The sequence below is a fragment of the Neophocaena asiaeorientalis genome, unplaced genomic scaffold (genome assembly GCF_003031525.2).
Source record: "Neophocaena asiaeorientalis asiaeorientalis breed wild unplaced genomic scaffold, Neophocaena_asiaeorientalis_V1.1 scaffold194, whole genome shotgun sequence".
In the NCBI taxonomy this organism is placed as follows: domain Eukaryota; kingdom Metazoa; phylum Chordata; class Mammalia; order Artiodactyla; family Phocoenidae; genus Neophocaena; species Neophocaena asiaeorientalis.
In genome coordinates, this window is record NW_020172638.1 from 809,272 (window position 1) to 832,179 (window position 22,908).

Below are 22,908 nucleotides of genomic sequence, written 5' to 3' on the forward strand. Positions count from 1 at the left end.
AGCTTGGTGGTCTGAGGAACAAAGAAAAGCCTGTGTGGCTAGAATAGAGGGAATGAGGCAAGAATGGTAAGTCATGAGTTTAGGAAATCCACCAGCAGTCTAATTGTATGCTGTCATGAAGAAGGAATTGGCCCTGAAGTGCAATGCGAAACTATCTGAGGGCCGAGTTCCGTCCTCCAACGGTTACCCTTGTTGCTGTGTGCAGAAAGGATGGTAGGCTGCCGAGAGAATGGAGACTAGTTGAGAGAACGGAGACTAGTGACCAGTGACTAAATCTGTCACGCAGCAACTTCCAAATCATCTAGCATATTTACTGAAAGGACATATTACTAAGCCCCATCCATTCCCCGAGCCTACTGCACCAGAATCCTGGGGAAATAAGGTAAAGTCCGGTATTTTTAGCGGATTCTCCAAGAGATTCTCTCCTGCTGTCAGAATCAGGAATCGCTACCCTACATTACGCAGTGGCCATTTTATGAAAACCCGCAAAAGAACTTTTGCTCAGTGTCTGGCTTAGGCTCTCTGAAATGTACATGTTTTGATCTTGCCTCTTTGCTTTAAACCCATTTCATCCATCATTAACAACGGTGCAGCATTTTCCAGTTCAGTTTTTTTTTGGTTCCAACTTTAACTTGGGCTTGATTTTACTATTTATTCTACCTTCATTTCCCCTTTCCCTGATACTTATTTTTATTTTTTATAAATACTGGTTTTTGGTAGTTATGCATCCATTTTATTGTTTTTAAGAATTAAACTGCCATTTCAGCAATCTTCAGAGTACTATAATGCACTGTACATACAGGTAATTTAGACTTGTGCCTATTCCAGCTTCAAAGCCTTCTCTGATATACAGTGCAATTCACATCATTTTTTTCCTTAGAGAAGCAAACCCACCACAGTCACTCAAACAACTGGATGAGTTCACACCTGATGCCGCTTAAAATTTTTGTCTGCTACAACACATTCACCTGATCTGCTTTGCTGCATAACATATATTTCCTAAACCTAACTAAAAATAAATCATTTTTAAGTCCAGCTCTTTTAACATGTGTGCATTTTATCATGATACTCATTTTTTTGTCCAATATATTATTTAAGTGGTTTCATACTACATTCAACCGTAGTGAATTTCAATAAAAGCAGGAGAGCTCATCCATCATAGATGGTTGAGAAGACTTTAGTGAATTTGACTATTTTCTTATTACAGGAAACAAAGAATCGTATTGTATCTTAAGAGAAATATTTTAACAGCTCCTAAAGTCGGGCAGAAAAGGGAATCAAGTTTGGACCAGTCCAAGTACCTACAATAATATGATAGAAGCATTCACTACCACCATCTCACACTACCTCAGTCTGTACTTCTAATAGTAAAGCTTTCTCACTAGAAGTATTAGCACTGGACTCTCAAACTGCCAGGTGTGAAAATCACTTACTTTTTTTTTTTTAAAGTGTTAATTATTTTAGGCTGGTCAAGGTTAAAATGGCCTCTTATATTATTTCTAATTTCAGCTCTAAGCTCAGAGATGTGTTTGCATCTGATCAGCCAAAATGAGAATTTGTTTTGCTTGTATCCAACAGAATAAAATGATAAATTAGCAATAAGTTTGTCCTTTGCCAGAAAGAAATATGTTCTAAATTTATATATTATAAACTATATAATAAATCATATCCACATAATACACATTTCATATTTGCATTATGCACCATTTAATGGAAGAAAAACTTCATGAGGGTTTATTCAAATGACGTATAATAATACACCAAGAATGTCAATTTATATGTATGAATTCTGTATAAAGTGTAAGCGGTCACCTTAGCAGAAACATAAGTCCCTATAATTCAAAAATTAATTCTAAAGACACCTTACAAAGTGATGAAATTCGTATAACTTAGTCATAGTCATTCATATAATTTACTTTTCTCTTCTCTAATACAAAGTCATCTGGTAGTCTTCATTTAACTTCATGCTAAAACATTACAAGTTTAGAATCTTTACCAATAAAATAAACAGGCAAGAAATAATAGTTTTTTTAAATTTCAGGTTAGAGGGAAAACACTTATCACACAGTAATAAAACCCAAGCAAATGGCGAGCTGGTGACTATACGAATGCCTATCATTAAGATATTATTCAAATTCCTCCATGGCACTTAAACTGTAGTTTAAAACCCAATAAACAAGAAACCGTAAGAACAGGACCAAACTCTACTATGAAATGAGGCATTATAATAAACTAAATATTTAGGGCTGAATAGACTTTAAGACAATGAACAGAGTAGCACACACTTCATCTAAATGACACCATTTAAACAGTGCTATAATATAATGTTACTTAAGACTAACCAGTGTGGTGCATTATGTGATTCCAAGCATTCTGAAAAAAAGTAGTAACAAGTACCAGCATCCCCACCAGCCTGGAGCCTACAGAATCAATTACTTTGGCCATATCTTTCCAAATGATTTAGTAATGCCTTTTAACATTACAAACATAAATCTATCACAGTACTGGAATTCTGATGCATTTTGGTGCTTCTAGGGCTGCCTAAAAATGAGAAGGCAATCCACACGAAATTCATTATACAGTTATTATACAACAGCACAAAATCTCAGTGCCTAAAAATGTGAAATAATTCTCTACCATTTAGCTGTCTGCCTTACACTATATTCTAGATTTTTACTTCCAGGATTGTTATTGCACTTTGGGAAATCAGAGGTAAAACACGGTTTTAAAAAAACAGTATGTCAAATCATTACACTGTACACCTTAAATTTATACAGTGCTATATGTCAATTATATCTCAATAAAACTGGAAGGAAAAAAACTGTGTGACTATGCTTAAATTCAAATAAAAATAGCATTTTTACAACCATACTGAAATTTAATCCTTTTACACAGGTTAACAAAATATATCACAGAAAAAACCTAAACAAAAACAAAACTTTTGCAAGTGGAGCAATGCAAATTTATTTCAGGAACTCAAATTATAAAAGGTCACCTCTGAGTCAATTTACCACACTAAAGGAACAAAGTTGTTAAAATACAGATATGCTCCACTGAGCCATTTATCCACTCTATAGTATAAAACTTGAAATAAATCCTAAAGCCAAGGTTTAAAATCATTTTAAAAGTCAAGATCCTAACTAAGTGTTTTGCTATCTCTGTAAGAGGTGCTTTTCCTTCCCAAAACACAGTTTAATTGAAAAGTTGACTATATTTAAGGTTTTTGTCCTCACCAGCTCTTCAGTTCCAAATACTATTATCAATGTGAATATGGTCTATATCTTGTCTGATCTGAGCAATGTGATCCAGAAAGTGGGGTTGGGGAAGGTGGACCCTGTGCTGGTGAAGGAGGTGAAAGTCCTTTCGACAGAGGTCACATACCAGGATTTGTTCCATCCCGTTGTATAAACGGAGCGCTCAGAATTTCTTGTTCTTCGGTGAACTGGGGTAAAGAGTTAGGATTATGACAGTCAGAAGGGAATTCACTTACAGGTGGACCACCATTATGAGACAGAGGAGATCCTGGCAGAGAAGGATTCGTATAAGGTGGCACCAGGGCAATAATACATCCAGGGGAAGAAGGTACTGGTGATGGATCAGAAGTCATGGGTGGAGGTGGCACTTGACTACAAACCAACTGAGGAGTACCTGAATCCTGGAGAGAATATGACATTGGATGGCTTACTGGTGGTGGAGTAGATGGGGGTAGTGCATGTGCCTCTGTAGGCATAATATAAGGGGGCAATACCACTGGCTGACTTTGATTTTCAGGATGATGGTGAGCCGGTGCTGGGGCAGGAGGTGATAGCTCTTTGGCACCAGAATTTGAATCACCCTGAATAGGGGTGATTACTAAATTGCTGTTTTCCCTTGTTGAAATACTAACGACTTCCTGATGGAGCAAAGGAGGTGGGGTGGCGACAATTCTGCTGGAGGAGCATAAAGATCCTTGCGTGGCTGGTTACTGCGCTTGTGTGATACACACTGCACAGGAGATGGTGACATAATGCTGCGCAAGTCTGGTGGAATATGGCTCATATGGTCCTGGTCTAGCAGCATTTCAGGGATTTCAGTTGTTGGTGAAGCAATACGAGGGTGAACTTTTTTTTTTTTATTTTTTGCGGTACGCGGGCCTCTCACCGCCGCGGCTTCTCCCGCCGCGGAGCACAGGCTCCAGACGCGCAGGCTCAGCAGCCATGGCTCACGGGCCCAGCCGCCCCGCAGCACATGGGATCCTCCCAGACTGGGGCACGAACCCGCACCCCCTGAACCGGCAGGCGGACTCTCAACCACTGCGCCACCAGGGAAGCCCGAGGGTGAACTTTTTTAAGCGGAGCACAGTTAACAAGTTATTTAGCTCTCTTATGGTGGTAGTTGATACGAGCTTCTAACTCTCTTTGAGACAAATAAGTTTTCCTGCACTCTTGGCCAGCGCTACACATGAAGACAGAACCTCGTGTATGCTCCACAATTCGCAGCACAGGAATACTACAGCCTGGTCATATCTTACCTCCTTTTCTTTCATATAAATTAGCACAGTCATAGCAAAAAAGCATACTTGCACGGAATTATACGCCCATAGATTTTAATAGGCAAATCACAAATTTGTCACAGAAATGAACTGGTAAATCAAACTTTTCACCTATGATGTTTATCTTAAAGTCCTCCCAAACGCATTTAGGAAATGTTTTCTTTCTTCCCAATAGCTCACCCCCTTTATAGTCATACCGCCCTCCTCCATTACGTTCAAATTCTTTTTCACCAGCAGGCGACCCATTCATAGTCCTTGGAATATGAGACACAGATTGCTTTTACTCACCTGCTTAGAAATGAGCTTTAAAGGAATTCGTCTTCGAACCTCAAGGCCACCGGATGATCCAGAGCTCTGAGCGCGTGGTGGCCCACAGTCAGCGTCAGCGGTATTCGTGTTTGGCTATTCGGCTAGGAAGGCACGCGGGCGCGGAAATCAGAGTCCGCATGCGCGGCACGAGCTTCCCCGAGCTTGCCCGAGCTTGCCCGAGATTCCCCGAGCCCAGGAGGCGAGAGTTAGGTCAGATTAGATCAGATCCCAACCCCGGCTCTGTAGCTTTGACTTCCGAGCGGCTTCTTCTCCTTTTCCCTACCCGACCTCACTACTCGGGTGAGGGAGTCAGACATAGTTTGGACAAGGGGGAAAGAGCTTCAGTGTTGAGGTTGCTAAGGCTGCTCTTTATGTGCCATGAAAGTGGCCTTTAACTGTGGAAAAAGAGACTGATGGGAATGGGGAAGGTGAGCGCAGCAGCCGCCAAAAGAATACGTTCCCAGCTTATTAGAGCGCTGCCTTCTGGGGCAGCTTTATTTTTATCCCACTGCATTTTTGTAACCTGCCTTAAATTGCTCAGGTGCGTGTGTGTGTGTACATATATGTATGTAGTCAGGCATACACACACCTCTAAGATTTCGTCATGATATAATGAATGCAAAATCAACTTTGGAGGAAGGGAGCACTGTATGTATCTTATCAAGGAAAAATCATGTAAAAAGCAGTGAACATGGTAATCTGACAGTGCTAGACATCTGCTGTTCATGCTTAGAGAATGATTTGGGGTATTTAAGCCAAATTTCCCCAGGTCTCACCTTCCCGCAAGTAGAAACTGGACCAGAAAAATAGCAACAAACGGTATTTACTTGGCTCCACCCCACCCATAACTGTGGCTCCTCTGCACCTGACGGCGGGGGAGGGGGGGGGCTCTCCTGAATGTGTAGACATTCACCCTTTTGGCTATGTTGACTGTCAAGTCTCCCCAGAAAACACTAAACAAGAAACACTGATCAAAGTTTTTTGGACTTACTGCAACATAGGAGAATACTACCTTAACAGAGTCTAAATAGTGTCTCAGAAGAGGGATGGCAGGATATTAGGGGCTGGGCTGGGTGATTTTAGGGCAGGTCTTGCAAGGAGAATTACGCAGATTTTATAACATGACACCTAAAGACTGGCAGGCACAGGGAATTGAGAATATTGACATGAGTATTAATGGGCAATATGTTATTCTTGTTAAGTAAACTCTTTTTTTTAACACCTTTATGGGAGTATAATTGCTTTACAATGGTGTGTTAGTTTACATAAAAAGAAACGAAAGTAAACTCCTTTGGTTGGCTCACAATGTTATCTTTCAGGAAAAAGTACTTCCTGCAACAAGTAGGTAAGTTTGCTTATTCCCAGAAGTTTTTAACATAACAGAAAACTATCCCCAGTTCAATTATCGTTTTACATGGTGACAGGGAACTATGTTGGTTTCCTTTTCCCTGGCTTGTTGGGGTGTTGCTTCTTGGCTACACCAATGGTGAAAATACAACAATGCCCAGATACCCACCAAAGGTACCAGTGCTCACTAATGCCCAAAGTTAGTGCTGCGCCAGCAAGGAAACAAGGAAGCACTGAAGGCGCTGTGTAGTCTTAAGAAGATAAATGGACTTCCTTGCCCTCTTTTCTTTCACTCTATTACATGGGCTACAAAGCACTTCAGATTAACACTTGCCAGTGTGTTAAAGAGATTTTCCTGAAATTGCTCTGTTAGTTTTTACTTGCTCTTAATTATTACTCCCCTAGTAAAAGGACAGAGGCAGTGCTAGCTCATGGTAGCTAGTTTAAATTTGAATATACGATGCCACTCACCTCTGACACTCTCCCCTAGTTCTGGAAACGTTTCAGTATTCCAGCAATGCTGTCTTCTCTTAGGATTCATTCACTCCCAGGAGGCAACTTCATTCCTCATGCAAATAAATTTCTTATGGGCCCATCTCCTGGAGTCTCCTAACCTGCCTAAACTCTAAAGACAACACGCTTTATTCTCTCAAACTAAGCCTCCCATTACATGTTGATTTAAATTTTAGGTAATTTGAAATTTTGTTGGCTTTTAAAAAAAGCAGTACATTTTAATAAGTCAAAGTGGTTCTTATTTACTAAGCCACGGATGTTCTGCCCGTTGTAAGCAATAAACCAAAATTCTAAGTAAAACCTAAAATTTAGAGCATGAAGGCATATGCAAATGTTCCTGTTTTATAATTACAATGACTTGTTTGCAGGCTCTTTAAGAAGGTTGTGTGTCGGGGTGTGGGTTAGTGGTATGCATATAATTCAAAAACAATAAATATAAAGGGGTAAAAGTCTGTCAAATAAAATATCCAAAACTTATTTTCCCTTCTTCCCTGGAACTAGTGTTCTTCTGTCTAAACTGTGACATTCTCATATGACAGAATGCTGTCCTTACACATAACCCTGGGTGAAAAAAAGCCAGCTCTCTTTCCTAGTTGGCTAAATTTACTTTTGTTGCTCATTAGGTCAACTTCAAAGTGATGAACGAAAGCAGCTCCTGGGTGGAGGTTGTCTAGAAGTTAACAGGACTCAAAAGCTGAGCTTAGAATTTATTTCTAAAATAATTTGAAGTTGACCTAATGAGCAACAACCCTCAGAAGTGGGTTCCGACAGCTCTGCTTGGAGTATTTGCTTGTTTATAGCTGAGAAGCCTGACCTGAATGCCCTTAATAAATATTTTTTGGTGAAATTGTTGATAAGATAAAGGGTATTGACCCTCCATTTATCCACATCAGATATGAGAAGCTAACTTTGCCACACTAGAAAAGCTGCCTTTACAAATTGATCCTTATTTAGTGCCCTTAAACAAAAAGTTAAATGGGCTTCCATTCAGCCACCTCCTTCAGGGCATAGAGACTCTGTCCTTCAATCTCACTGCTCTTAAAAGTCGCTAGACTTAAATTCAGTTGACAAAAGAGAGATTCAGTGTCTGTCTGCCTGTAACAATGATTGGATATAGAAAGGTTTGAGTTTGGAGATTTAAGAGAAATTAGACCTTTTGAAATTGCTTGGATTCATGGAGTCTTGTTAGAATTCGGCTGCCTCAAAAAAATCTAAATGAGGGTGACAATGAAGAATTGTGGACTGCACAATGAAGAAGTATCAACGTGCACAATTAATGCTAGGAAACAGGTTGAGACATATCCACTTAAGCCACATGCCATCTGGCCCAGAAGCCTAGACCAGAATGACACCAAAGGTCAGCAGGGGCTCCTGGATTTCATTTCTCCTTTAAGGGAATCTGATCTGTCATTCCTCTGGCTCCTGTGGGCTTTAAGTTCACATAATCAACATATCACTGCCAGAGACTTAGTAAGAGCTGAGGCAATTTAAAGGTGAGTGGAGAATAATCATGTTCCCAAGCCAGATGCCTTCAGTTCTGCAAAGAAATAAAAAGTCCATCTCAGGTTCCAAAAAGTAAGGCAAACTGCCCTGTGTGAAAAAGACTTCGGCTCTCCTCCCATGTGTGCCGGTAGCTATATTTTACATCCTGGGAGGGCCAGCCATTTGCAAAAGTTTAGAGCAGTGTTTCTCAAAATGTGGTCCACAGACCCCTAGGGATTCCCAAGGCCCTTTCTGAGGGTCCTGGAGGTCAAAACTATTTCCATAATAATACTAAGATGTTATCTGCTTTTCCACCGTTTGACATTTGTCATGATGATGCAAAAGCAATGGGGGATAAAACTGCTGGCTTCTTAGCACGAAACAAGGCAGTGGTATCAAACTATCCTAGTAGTCACTGTATTTTTTACTGCCACACAGTAAAGAGAAAATGCTAGTTTCACTTAAGAATGTATGTGATGAAGCTCTAAAAAATATTAACTTTATTAAATCTCAACCCTTGAGTACACATCTTTTTCATATTTTGTGTGACAAAATGGAAAGAAAGTACACCAGAGTACTTTGGGGGCATACCAAAGTACAGTGGCTATCTCAAGGAAAAGCATTTATGTCATCATCTGAGTTGGAAGGTAAACTATCGGCTTTTTTGTGTGGAACATTATTTTCATGTGAAAGAACAAGTGACAAACTATGACTATTCAAACTTGGGTATGTGGCAGACATTTTCTCAAAACTGAACAGACTTAGCCTGTCAATTCAAGAAAAACAACTGACAGTATTTGTTGCCAATTATAAAATTCAAGCTTTTGAATGAAAATTAGAATTTTGAAAATCTTGTATCTGCCACGATCCCGGCAGCTTCCCAGTACTAAAGACTTATCTGATGAGATCAGTGGTAATTAATAATGAATGTAATTTTTTGAAACTGTATAATGAAATGTGTCAACACGTGGAAGTTCTGCATAACTCAGTGAACCAATATTTTCCAAATGACCAATGGTTGATGTTACAAAATCATACATAATTAAAAGACCCATTTAAAATCAAGACAGGAGTAGATGTTAGTGTAACAGAGTATGAAAACTTCATGGCTCTTTCAGATTCCATATTGCAACTAACCTTTAAGCAACTACCATTTGTAGGGACTTCCCTGGTGGCACAGTAGTTAAGAATCCTCCTGCCAATGCAGGGGTCACGGGTTCGAGCCCTGGTCCGGGAAGATCCCACTTGCCGCGGAGCAACTAAGCCCGTGCGCCACAACTACTGAGCCTGCACTCTAGAGCCTGCAAGCCACAACTACTGAAGCCCGCACACCTAGAGCCCGTGCTCCACAACAAGAGAAGCCACCGCAATGAGAAGCCCGCGCACCACAATGAAGAGTAGCCCCCGCTCGCCACAACGAGAGAAAGCCCGCGCACAGCAACGAAGACCCAATGCAACCAAGATAAATAAATAAATTTATAAAAAGAAAAGAAACTACCATTTGTTGAGTTTGGTTTCATTTCAAAGAATATTCACAATTTTCTGAAAGGCTATTCTAATACTCCTCCCTTTTCCAACAATACATCTGTATGAACCTAGATTTTCTTCTTTAATTTCACCAAAACCAAATATCACAAAAATTGAACTCAGAAGCAGAAGAAAGAATACAGCTGCCTTCTATTAAACTGGATATTAAAGAGATTTGTAAAAATTTAAAACAATGCCACTCTTCTCAGTGACTTTTTTTCTTTTGGAAAATATATTTTTCATAAGAATGTATAATTTATATTAGTGTGTAATGGCTTATTATTTTTTTAATAAAATAATAAATATTTTAAGTTTCTCGATATTCCACATAAACAAAGGCTCTTTGAGGTCCTCAATAATATTTAAGAGGGGAAGGGAGTCCTGAGAGTAAAATGTTTAAGAACTGCTCCTCTAGGTGATCTTTAATGCTCTTTCACCTTTCCTCTGAGAGACACTGCCTTCCCCACATTCACTCCCCCAAACTCAGTCCCATCCAAATCAAATTGCCCAGAAGGTCCCAGAACTTCCTCACCTTCAAAATTAACTGACGGTGACAAGGAGAAGGGAAAGAAGGATCAGGATCACTTAAACACCAAGCATTGTGCCATGCACCTAATATATGGTATCTCGTCTAATCCTCACAACAGCCCTGTGAGGTAATAATGATGACGTGACCAAATAATGGGGCAGCAGGGCACAGGGGAACCGATCTTATTGTTAGGGTCAGCAAAACCACATTTTCACTAAGAATCATCTATAGACCAAATAAATAAAAACATCTTACAAATACCACACTACTTATTTTCAAATACGTGTGGGTGTTACTATACCCAAAATTCCACTGTAAAGCATCATCAAATGCAGAAAAGCTTTGATCATCGTTTTTTTAAAAATTTCAATGAATCAGGACGTCAATGTGGGAGATAAAAAATTTTTTGACAATGAAAAGGAAACAAAGTGATCCTCGCCTTTGAAAAATATTGAGAATCACTGCATTGTAGCACTGTAACTACACTGAACCCACAGCAAAATCCCAACCTTCAGGACAATGCTAAGCCGTTTAGAGTGATATCCTCACCACTAAAAGACCGCTTTTGCCATCAAAGTATTTAAAACTCTAGACAGGGAAGTCAATACACACATATGAAAGGCCAGCTAACAGCCTGGTACCATACAGGGTTGGATGAGGGAAATGGACACGAAGTGCTATAAGAACTCTGGGGACGTAGAGAACTTCTGACCAAGATGATCTTGGATGAACTAAGACTAGATCTGCATCCTTAAAGATAGAATTTAAATGGGCATAGAAGACAGCGACTAGGGAACCACACGGACAAAGACAGATGTGGAAAGCAGATGTGTTCAAGGGCAATATGCTTGACTCAATCGAGGGCTCACATACGGAAGAGATGGGAGATACAGTTGGGAAGGGGCGTTTAGGACCAAATGTTGAAGGGTCTGGATGGAATACTGAGGAGTATAAACTTATCCCTCGAGGCAATTCAAAATCATCAAATAAAGATATAAAAGAAAGGGAACAGAGCATAGTGTAGGTCGGCAAACTGGGACAGGAGTCAGACAGTCCTATGAGGAAGCAATTCACAGTTCAGGACTGAGGTTGTTCAGGTCTGAGTGGGAAATAGAGACCAAAAGAAACAAGTATGTGGGAGACGCCGAAAGGCCAGAGTTTGGCAACTAACTTAATGGGGCTAACTGGCAATGGAGAGGAGGGAAAGGGAAATGACTCCAAGTTTTCAAGCCCAAAAGACTATCACATGATCCAATTAGGAAGGAACCATTTGGCATGGACCACATCTGCTTCGTCAACATCCTCGTAAGTTTGGCCCTGGTCCACCAGAGGGTCTGAGGCCTATGTTTAGTGACATGGAGGAATTTTGTCTTGGTCTGAAAAGGTAATCAGAACAGTATCCTGAACTCACTACTGATCAATTCTTCAATCGTTTGGGAGATATCCTCCCCTCCCCACCCCATGACAGTTAAGACTTGAATTTTAAGGCTGCAGCTACCCACTCACGACCCCAGCCCACGTCCAGGCTTCTCCCCTCACTGAGCAATTCTGCTGGATTTTCCCTGGGTTTTTGGATCAGCAATACCTTTGGACTTGGCTTTGTTTTTTGAGGATGCTACCTTGGATTGGGGGCCTTGATTCTGTACTGACATCTGGGTTTTCTGATCCATGACTCAATTGTACTCCACAGCTGCGGGTAAGAGGCACCTGCCTTGACTTTCTCTGTTGCTCCCCCAGACTCTGTTTAACTCTACCTTTTCCCCATCGATTGGAGATCAAGGTCAACTGGGCTTTTTGCATAGCAGGAGGTCCAGTTCTGAAAAGTGCTTGGCAATAGTGAAAAGGAAAGGGATCGAAGAAATAACAAGAAGGAGAAAGACAAGAAAAAGCTAAAGATGAACATTTTCAGTCTGGAGAAGGGGAAGGAGGTTGGCCTGATGATGAGCTAATTGTCTTCAGGTACAGAAAGGGCTCTGTTGGAGAAAGGAAGCCTGGCTGTCCTCCCATCCAGCCAAGGGCAGACCAAGGGCTTAGTTACAGCGCAGGGGATTTACAGAAGATAAAAACATTTCTTGGACAAATACAGAAATGGGTTTCAGAGGGGTTTTGTGTAATTACCTTCGCAGGAGATGGCTAAGAATAGCATAGCGCCTCTGGCAGCCGGAAGGTGAAGAGGTGTTATGTGGACAAGCAGAAGGTGAACTTGGGGCTTTTCTTGCCACCCCTTCCATAACTCTCCCTCTTCCTTTACTGCAGGAATAGAAATTTCTGCACTCTGTCAGGCACCCTTGGAAGAGCTCTGAACCTTTCTCCAGAGGAAAAGCACTTGGCCAATTCCTGATATTTTTAGCATAAAATCAGCAAGTAAAGCTGTTGCCCCAGTGGTCACCAGAGCACTGTAGTGGTGATAATTCCAAAAGCCATACAGGCAATTTCTGACTAAATGATATCAAAGGCAGACTAAAAATTGTTTCTTTAACTGAAGGGTTGCATGACTGGTTTTTAATTAGAATGGATTAATACAGTGTTCCCGTTTATAAAAACCAAAATTGAAAGGAAGGAATTGCAATGAGGTAATTAAAGTAAGGAAAATAGCCTCCAGATCCTCTCCCACCCACATATTATGCTTAAAAAGACAGAGAAAATTAAATAAAACTTTGTTATTCTTTATATACCTAGATAATCTCTGTATCTAATATCTCAAGGGTATTACATAGTTGTATAAGTTCCTAGTGTGTATATATGTTTGTGTGTATATATACATGTGTATGTTTATTCATATGTGTATACATATTTTTGTACCTATATAATCATCATATAAACACATGCACAAATTGTTTTTTGTTTACAATAGTATATGACAATATATATAGGTACCACTTCTTTTCTATTTCCAGAAGGGCATTAACACAGGGCTTCTCAGATAAATTACCATTTCCCTTTCGACTGGCTTATTTGGCAAAATCAAGAAGTTTGTGTGCTAGTGCACAAGATGACCTACCTGATCCTCCACTGAAAAGATACGAAATGTTTCATTGAGTCTTCAATTCTAAGAAGCAATGGTAAGTAGCTGGTAAGCTTTCTCTTCCTTGTCACGGCAACATCCTGTGACCTATGTAACTGTAGGAAGGTGTTAAAGGGGGAAAAAAGACAGGAAGAAGGCTGTATGTGTTTCACCATTTATTGAATGCAAGGTTTTACCTTTTTATGTATGTAGCACCACGCCTACATATCAACTCCAGACCCATCAATTTACCAAGTCCCGTCAGAACAATTCCGTCTCAAGAGCTCTCATATCTATCCCTACATCTCCATCCCATGCCACCAGCATGTCATATCTCCCTTGGATTACTGCAGTGGCCTCGTAACTGGTCCCCCAGGCTTCAGTCTTATCCCCCTCCGAGTGTTCTCCACACCATCACCAGCTTACTCTTCATGAACCAGAAATCTATTTGTGTCAATGGTTTGATTTAAATTGTTCAGTGGCTCCCAGACGCCTACAGGATCAAGTCCAGACTCACAGCATAGTCCTTCAAGGCCTTTCTCCACCTGGCCTCTGCCAAACTATCTTGCCTAACACCAACCCCTCCTCAGCCACTCTTCAAGCTCCAGCTCTAATAAGCCATTTCCAGCCCCTCCCAACAGGTTTTTTCCCCCTCATCTTGTTTTCCAGAAGCCTGGCCTTTCTGCCTGGAACTCTCTGCTCTCTGCTAGCTCCCCTGGCTGTCTCCAGTGGATGCTACAAAACTCAGGTCCAGCTTCATCTCTTCCAAGAGACCCCACACCCAGTCTTGTCTCTTACGTATATTCCTATGACAACTGCAGGATTGCCCAAGAGTACCAGCAAAGCAAGAACTCAAAAAACGAGCAGAGAAAAGATTTTGGAAAGAATCTGATATTCATTATTTCCCTCAAAAAGCATCAGAGTAGTTATGGGGAAAAAAATCAGAACTTACATGGACTTCCTTGTATTTATTTTACTGTTATTTAAAACACTTTATAGTGAAATATACATATATAAAAGTGTACAAATGGTTAATGTAAATAGCTTCCAGATCAAGAAATCTAATATTACCAGTAGCTCAAAAGCCCCCTTGTGGGACCTTCCAGTCACTAACACTGAAAGGGCAACCATTCCCCTGACTTCTAATAGCACAAATTAGTTTTGCATATTTTTGTTTCATATAAATAGAATCATAAAATTCAGCTTCTTTCATTCAATATCATGCTTGTGATAAACATATGTATGTAGCTGTAGTTTCACTGTTATTGTAGACTAATATTCAAGTATTTACTCTACTCTACTGTTGATGGGCATCTTGGTAGTTTCCAGTTCTGAACTACTACAAATATTGGTGCTTCTATGAACATCTTCTACAATGTCTTCTGGTTAACATACGTGTGCATTTCTGTTGGGTAAACATTAGGTTGAACAATATGAAATTGCCAATATTCAACCATTTTCGACCTACTAAGATGGCAACTTATTACTACCTAGAAGTGGAATTCCTGGGTCATCGGTTACACGCATATTTACCTTTAGAAGATACTGGCCTAATAGTTTTCTACAGTGGCCATACCGATTTATAATCTCATCAGCATTATATGAGAGTTCTGTTTGTCTAGATCCATTTTTATTTTAGCCATTCTGCAGGGAGGGGTATACAAATGAGTCACATTATGGTTTCAATGATTAGTGAAGTTTAAGCACTTTTTCATGTATTTGTTGGCAATTCAGATATCCTCTTCTGTGAACAAGTTCAAGTCATCTGACCAATTTCCTATTGAGTTGTCTGCCTTATTAATTTATTATTATTTAGATTTCACAGCTGGGGACATTGTAATTCTTTCATTGCTTAGCTCTAGAAATGTTTTTATCCAGTCCTATGCCCAAAGAACCCTGCGTTCAACTCTGTTCTATGATATACTACACTGCTGAAATTGTTATTTACATATCTACTTTTCCCTATGAATTGTTAAGTAATTTTTAAATCACTAAATAATTAGCAGTTAGAGCTCTTATTCATCATTGTATTCCAAGCCCTAGAATAATATCTAGCAAGTGGTTCAATAAATACTTGTTCAGTTAACTGATATGCATTTAACATAGTATTCTTCCTAAATTTGTATTAACTATCTTTATACTCCTTTGTCTAAAGCTTATTCCAACAAGGCAAACCTTGTAAGGTAGAGCACTCTGCCCTTTCTCCACTACTTGACAAAAGAACACTATTGCTGTATGCCTGAAACACAACACTGTAAATCAACTATACTCCAATAAAAAATTTTTTAAATAAAATTTTTTAAAAGTTTCTAGCATTGAAAAAAAGAATACTAGTTGCAAAAGTACAAAACAATGATCAGAGCATAGCAATAGAACTTTTCTGTTTCAATTAATGACTAAAAATAATAAGCAATAAAAATCTCATATAATTGAAAAGAAAAAAACAAGATCTTAATAGCTTAAAGGGCAAAAGGCATTGATGTGCAAGTAATTTACATCAAGAGAAGTAAAAACCAAAAAGCTAATTACTAAAATTAAACAACCAGTCACACTTTCATATATTTAATAGATGTAAAGTATTAGTAAAGTTGAAATTAATAACACGTAGAACTTATCAGGTTTTACTAAATGTGGCACCTTCTTATACTGTTCTTCATTATGCTTGTTATTATAGTTTTCGGCTTACATATCTACTTCCTCCAGTATACCATAACTTTCTTATGGACAGGACCCTTTCCTGCTCCAGTTCCGTTGTAAAATGAAGTATGTACCCTCATATATACAACCGTGCTAAAAAGCAGTATGTCAGTATATTTCAAAAGCTTAAACATGCCCCCTTTGGTCAAGTAAATTCACTCTCAAGTATTTATTCTAAAGGAAACAATCAAGAGGAAAGAAAAAAACTCTACACATTAAGACACTTATCTCTGTATTGTTTACAATAGTTACAAATGAAATCAATAATAAACTTCTAACAATAAAGAAATGATTGAATAAAATGTCACAGAAACTCTAAAGAATATTATGCTGCCATTAAAATGGAAGATTATTAAATGCCATGGATGCATGCCGATACCATTAAATGAAAAAATATCACGCAAAATCATACAACGCTCTAAGATTATACCATATAATCGTGCATGGATCCAGGGAGCAACATAGAAAACGACAAATGAAAAAGAGATACTTGGAAAGTTTAAGGTTCCGGACCACAAAAGAGTTTCTTTTTTAAATGTTGTTACCGTGCATTCGTTCATTACCTCCCCAGCTACTCTCCTAGGCACAGTCACTATGATCTCTCACCTGGATGAGTGCCACAGCCTCTGACTGGTCTTCCTACTTCTTCCCTTGTTCACCCACAGTCTACTCTCAACACAGCCAGAATCGTCCTGGAAATCAGGAGGCAGATCTTGTCGCTCTTCCGCTCAAAAGTCTCCAATGTCTTCCCACGTCACAGAGTGAAAACAAGAATTCTTACAATGATCTACATGACCGTCAACTATTGGAATGCCACTTTGCATTCTCACATGACCTTGTCCCACACTCTTCCTTGCCTCGCTAGCCTCCTTGCTCTTCCTCAACATCCTAGGGACACTCCTACCTGAATACTGGAAACTTTTATTTTATGCAGAAGCCAATCCTTGGTTTTTTTTCGTTATTTTAATAAAACAAGCATGCGTGAGCATTTGGTATTTCCTATTTCTCCTAAAGCCATGTAACTTAGTCTTTGGACAATTCAGTTGGAAGGAATGTATCTCTGTCTACCTTCCAGAGTTGCCTGTGAATGCGTCTAGGAGAATGCTAGGGTGGATTTGTCATGAATGCTCCAGAAGAAATTTTTACTTATCAACAGGGGCCAAGAAAGATGAGGAGGGGAGGGAAAAGAACACTGGTAACTGTGGTTAGATCTAGGGAGGTGTAAGCTAGGTGAGGGGACGGACTCTAAAGTAAAGGGCCCTAACTTCAACAGGCTTATATGAAAGACACGCAAAACTATTTCAGGCAAAGCTGTAAAGTCTCTGACACTGAGAAGAGACGAAAAAGCTTAGTAAATTGGAGAAACAAAAAGAAGACCAGTGTAACTAGGAAAAAATGCAACGGAGACATGGCAATGGAAAAGTGGAGAGCCAGGTTATGCAGGGCCTTTAGGTCAGGGTAAGTTGTTGGGATTTACTGTAACTGCAATGGAAAGATCACTGAAGGGTTTTAAAACATTGGAATGACAATTCTGTTATTATAATATTGCTTGTGAACTCTGGGGTTAAAGTCACCAAAGTCCTGGATTAATCAAAATCCAGTATGACAGCTAGCATTCTGCCTCATGTATTGTAGGCAGATCTTAAATGACAGTCGATTTTTCTTCTTATTCTATAGCAAATATTACTTCGTACATATCACCAACATACCTAGGTGAGGGAGTACCTTCATTATTACTCGTGTTTGTAGTTTTAACATGCTGAATGCTTTAAGATGGTTTTTATTCAATGCTTACAATAAAATTGAGGCACTCAGCTTTCAGTTCCTAAAGAACCATTTATGCTTAAAAAGGCTTTTGATTGATTTCCTCCCAACAAGCTATGTGCACTAACTCAAACTCAATCTGCGCCGGAGCCTGTTGTGTGTGTGCAGATGACAGTTGAAATGTGAATCTCCAAGGACGGTGCTTGGCCCTTGTTGATAAGTAAAACTTTCCTCTGGAGCTTTCTTAACAAATCCAACCTAGCATTCTCCTAGACACATTCCCAGGCAATTCTGGAAGGTGGACAGAGATACATTCCTTTCACCTCAAACGAATTCTCCAAAGACTAAGTTATATGGCTTTAGGAGAAATGGAAAATACCAAATGCTCATGCATGCTTGTTTTATTAAAGTAACTAAGAAAAAATAGGATTGGCTTCTGCATAAAATGAAACCTCCAAATACTCAGCAGTTTAAAGGAAGCTTTAGACTCTTTAGTTACAGATATTGGTGGGTGAAGGCAATAATTCAGTAGAACTGTATCTATAGCAGCATTTCTTTTAAAAATAATAAATTTTTGGTACATTTTCCCTTTAGAAAACGAAACATAGACTTCCAGTTACTCAGATATGGATCTACTTTCCCTCTCACAAAAAGGATACTAAAAATATTAAAAAGGCCACATGGGCAAAAATAATAGACCCCCTACTAGAAGCAAGCTGAAGTGCCCTGCAGACTACCAGAAGTCCTCAGGCCTTGGAAGCTGTAGGTAACAGTGAATGTCAGTAGGCATGATGGGGTTACGAACAAGGTGATTGCTTTAAAGTCTTTAACTTTCACAGGCTCTCAACTACCCACAAGCAGAGTCACAAAGGTTTTCTCTGGAGAAAGTAACCTGGAGACAATCTGGTTGCAGAAGACTGAACACAGAGGGCACAGGCAATCACAGGGCTGAACACAGGTAAACTGAGGGGGAGTCTACCAACTAAACTGGGACACCCCAGCCCAGAAATCTAGGACTTGGGGTCCCCACAGCTGTATGTTTGCCTAAGGGAGCACATGGATAAAAATGGATTCAAATCTGGCCCTGTTGCTTGCTAGCTAAATAATCATGGGCAAGTTGTTCATCTCTTCAAGCCTTTGTTCCCTTACCTATAAGTGGGGATAACTATAGGTGTCTGAGTTATCCTAATGATTAAATTAGATAATATACATAAAACATCTAGTGGATGTCGGACAGATGGTTCATGCTCACTAAATGGTAGCCAGCATTATCAGTGAAGAGCAGCTTCTGGAGAGCTTTCTGAAGGACTCAAGATGGAACTATCATCAGGTACAAACACCTGTAAACTGACTCCTTCACTTCTTTTCTAACAGATGACTACAGAACTCAGCCTGAAATCTTCAATAATTCACAGGTCAAAAGCAGGTTTGGAACGTTGGTCCAACTGCCCAGTAGAGCATTAGAGAATGGGCTTTGAAATCAGACAAAAATGACTTTATTCCTGGCTCCTCCGATTACAAATGTGGTCTTGGCGAGTCACACAAGTATTCCACAGCTGTGAAGTGGAAACAGTAACAAGTATCTGCAAGGTCGTTGTGAGGACCGGCTATAAGGCATGCAAGACCCTAGTGGGGTGCCTACGACATGGCAGGTGTCAAGAAATGTTTGCTGTTTTCATCATGATCATTTTTTAGGCAAAAAAAACAATCATTTATAAATGCCTGGACAATCTTGGAATAAATTTTCTCTGGGTTATTTTCTTCATTCATCAAACGTCACTGGGGTTGGAGAGTCATGTGACCGTTACCAGTATACAGATTCCACTGACTTCTATTCTAACTCAGTTTGGAAATGGATAGAGTTCAGTTCTAAATGGTAAACTGTACTGCTCTTTTTGCTTAGGACATATGCAGACATTTCAGCCTAACTGGCAGCATAAGTGATACCTAATATTTTAGGTAGCTTTTACATTGGGGATTTTAACTTAATCACTTAGTGCTTCTTCCTCTGTAAAGTGGCATCTCAAGCCAGAATTAATTCTAACAGTACTTTTGTGGCTTGTACATGGACACTCATCTCTGTTTCTTGGACTCTGAGCCTCGATTTTTCTTTTAAGTGGAGAAAGCATAAAACATGAATATAAAGAATAGCATTTCTCATCTCTAATCAATGGAGAAGTAAAAATAATTTTCTTTTTTTTTTAAAGGTCTTTCTTTTTTCTTTTGGCTGCCCCACATGGCTTGTGGGACGGACTTTAGTTCCCCGACCAGGGATTGAAACCAGGCCCTCAGCAGTGAGAGCGCAGAGTCCTAACCACTGGACTGCCAGGGAATTCCCATAATTTTCATATAAATCCTCTAAAAATCCTAGAAGACATAGCACATGTTATTTCATAAAAAATATTTTATTGGGCTTCCCTGGTGGTGCAGTGGTTGAGAGTCCGCCTGCCGATGCAGGGGACGCGGGTTCGTGCCCCGGTCCGGGAAGATCCCACATGCCGTGGAGCGGCTGGGCCCGTGAGCCATGGCCGCTGAGGCTGCGTGTTCAGAGCCTGTGCTCCGCAACGGGAGAGGCCACAACAGTGAGGGGCCCGCGTACCGCAAAAAAAAAAAAAATATTTCCCCTCTCAATGGGATATATTTTAAAAGCTTAGAACATATTGTAAATCCATGGCACAGCCACATAATCTTATATTCGGTTACCTTCCTAATTGAGACAAGCAACAAAACAAAATATACATTCAAATGAAACATGTAGCTAAACCATTTATAAATAATTAAAGTTATAGATCAGGTTTTCTTTCACTGATCACAAATTATGGTAATGCTTTTGTGGTGCTCATTTCCGGGCTCACTTTGGTGTGTTTATTAAAGCACAGTATTGTCAGATCACAGGGAATATCTCATTTTCATTTTCATATTTCCAATTCTAAAGGGGATTAAATTATCCAATTAAACTGTTAATTAAAAAGACTCCTACAGAATAAACTCCAGGCTACCAGTGGCATTTAAAATTTTCATTGTGCTGTGCTCAAAAGCTATTTCCTAAATTCAGAAGAGCTCCACATTACTGGCCGGTATTTTACTTTAGAAGGTGTGGCTGGTATCGCTAGGTAATAGCCAAACCCATTTCCTCTTCTTTCTGGGCACACGGCTAGACTATATATCCCAGCCTCCTCTGCAGTTAGGTTTGGCCATATGACTGAGCTCTAGCCAATGGAATATGAGCAGAAGTGACGTAGCTAACTCCTTGGACTAGACCAAACCTTCCACCCAATATCTTCCATAACCTCTTCCCCTCCACCAGCTTCTTGTAGGTAAGCATGTATTCAATAGCATTGAAAATGGCAGAATCACAATATGGAAGGAACCTTGGTCCCTAAATCACCAATTGTAGGAGAGAAGCTCACTGATCATTAATACCCATTTTGTATGTAATGAAAACAATAAATTAACTTAAATTAGGTTAAACCATTGAGATGATCTGTTTCAACATCTAGTGCGATCTTAATTAACAAAGAAAGCAACTGAACTTGAGGGACATGCAAAAACCTTAAACCTAATTGGAAACATCAGATTCCTTCAAATATTGATCAGGTCCACTAAGATATATATCTAAAAACTGAGGCACACTGAATACCTCATAAAGTCTATCAAACAGACCGTAGCAAGAGAGGTTCTAGACTTCTTGCCTCCATTACCCCAAAGCCTCTCCTTCCTGTCCATGCCTCAGAGATCACTCATAAACTCTGTCATTTCTATACATCCTTCCTTCTGCCACTACCCTACAGACAAAAATTCTTATTTCAAGGATCAGCTCAGAAACTGGAGTAGACTCTCTAAGAGGGGCACTAACAGGCCATACTCAAACACTTACTACCTACCAGCTCCACAGTCTGTCTGATGTCCATCACCTGTACATGGACACTATGGCACACCTACTACAAACGAGTACTTTTCCACATCTCAGAACATATCAGTGTCAGAAAGATGTTTAAAATAATCAACAGGGGACTCTACTTGCACTGCCAAACTAATCCCAAAATGCCCCCCAGAGAACTTAGTATGAATTCTATGATATGCCTCTGGATTTGTCTAGACCCAGGCAAAGCAGTCAGGCTTTCACCGTCCTGCACCACTCACTCGTTGTCCAAAGGTCGCCAGGAAATATAAACTCCAGGCACTTCCAGTTCTCTGGAAGTACATGGGGCACAGAGGCTCCAGTAGGATGAGGGCAGCCATCCTAGAGATCTACAGCCAATGAGGAAGAAAAGCACACAGAAGGTGAGGTTAGGTGCCTGGTAAAAGGGCTGGGATCTGGGCAGAGAGAACTCTGACAGCATCCACCGGAGGAGAATTGAATAATTCCTTCTCTGTGCACCAAACCACAACCTGATGTCCTTGCATTTCATCACACTTGTCATGAAATAGGGTGACTGTAGCAGTTTACGTATCTGTTTCCCATGTTAGACCAGACTGCGTACGGTCTGCCTAAGTACAGCTAGTTCAGTGATTTAAATATAATGGTGCTCAGTTACTGTGTACTGAGTAAGTGACCATAAATCGACTTGATTGTTAAAGAAAGGTGATAGCACATAGAGATTCTTTGGTTCGACAGTAACTGTAATGTTCATTGTTACTTTTGCAAGACCAGCCGTACCATGGCTGATAATTTCCTCAGAAACCTCTCTTTTCCTCAATAGGAATATTATTGCACAAGCAATAAACCACATCTCTTATATACTGGAAGAAAATACAATGACCACCTCGCAAATCTCTCATTGTCTACAGAGAAAGTTACTGCATTCAAATCCCACTTCCCTAAACCAAGAAACCTAGTCCTCTACAGCGCTTTGTGTACTTTTTAGGCAAATATTGTCTAAAACGGAACTGAATATGTTAACCAATGTAACAGGTTTCAATATTATTTTTAAAAAGAGAGGAAACAATATCTTCAACTTTTTATTGTCCTTAAAATGATTGCTCACATTGTTTCACAAGTAGGGGAAGAAAATACAATGACCATTTAGATAAGGAATGCATAATCCAAGAACACCTTTCTTCAGACCAGTGGGGCACTGCCACTGGCAATGAGAATGTTGTTGCTTGAAATAATCATATATTCTTCCATAATTTAATATGCAACTGAGACATTATGTTAAAAATATCAAGGAAGAAGCCTATCAAATGCTAAGTGATTACAGA

The 22,908-nt window shown here is 39.8% G+C and overlaps 1 protein-coding gene and 1 pseudogene across 1 annotated transcript; both read right to left on the minus strand.

Annotated features, from left to right (window-relative positions):
- The window catches only part of LOC112395960 (40S ribosomal protein S3 pseudogene), a 46,791-nt pseudogene extending 43,184 nt beyond the window's left edge, over positions 1-3,607 (minus strand).
- A 742-nt stretch (positions 3,608-4,349) lies between these two features.
- CBLL2 (Cbl proto-oncogene like 2) lies at positions 4,350-21,945 on the minus strand. The gene is given in 5 exon segments (XM_024739423.1): positions 4,350-4,553; positions 4,555-4,602; positions 4,605-4,804; positions 4,807-4,885; positions 21,847-21,945. Coding segments are annotated over 5 exon segments (630 nt in total).
- Positions 21,946-22,908: the final 963 nt, after the last annotated feature.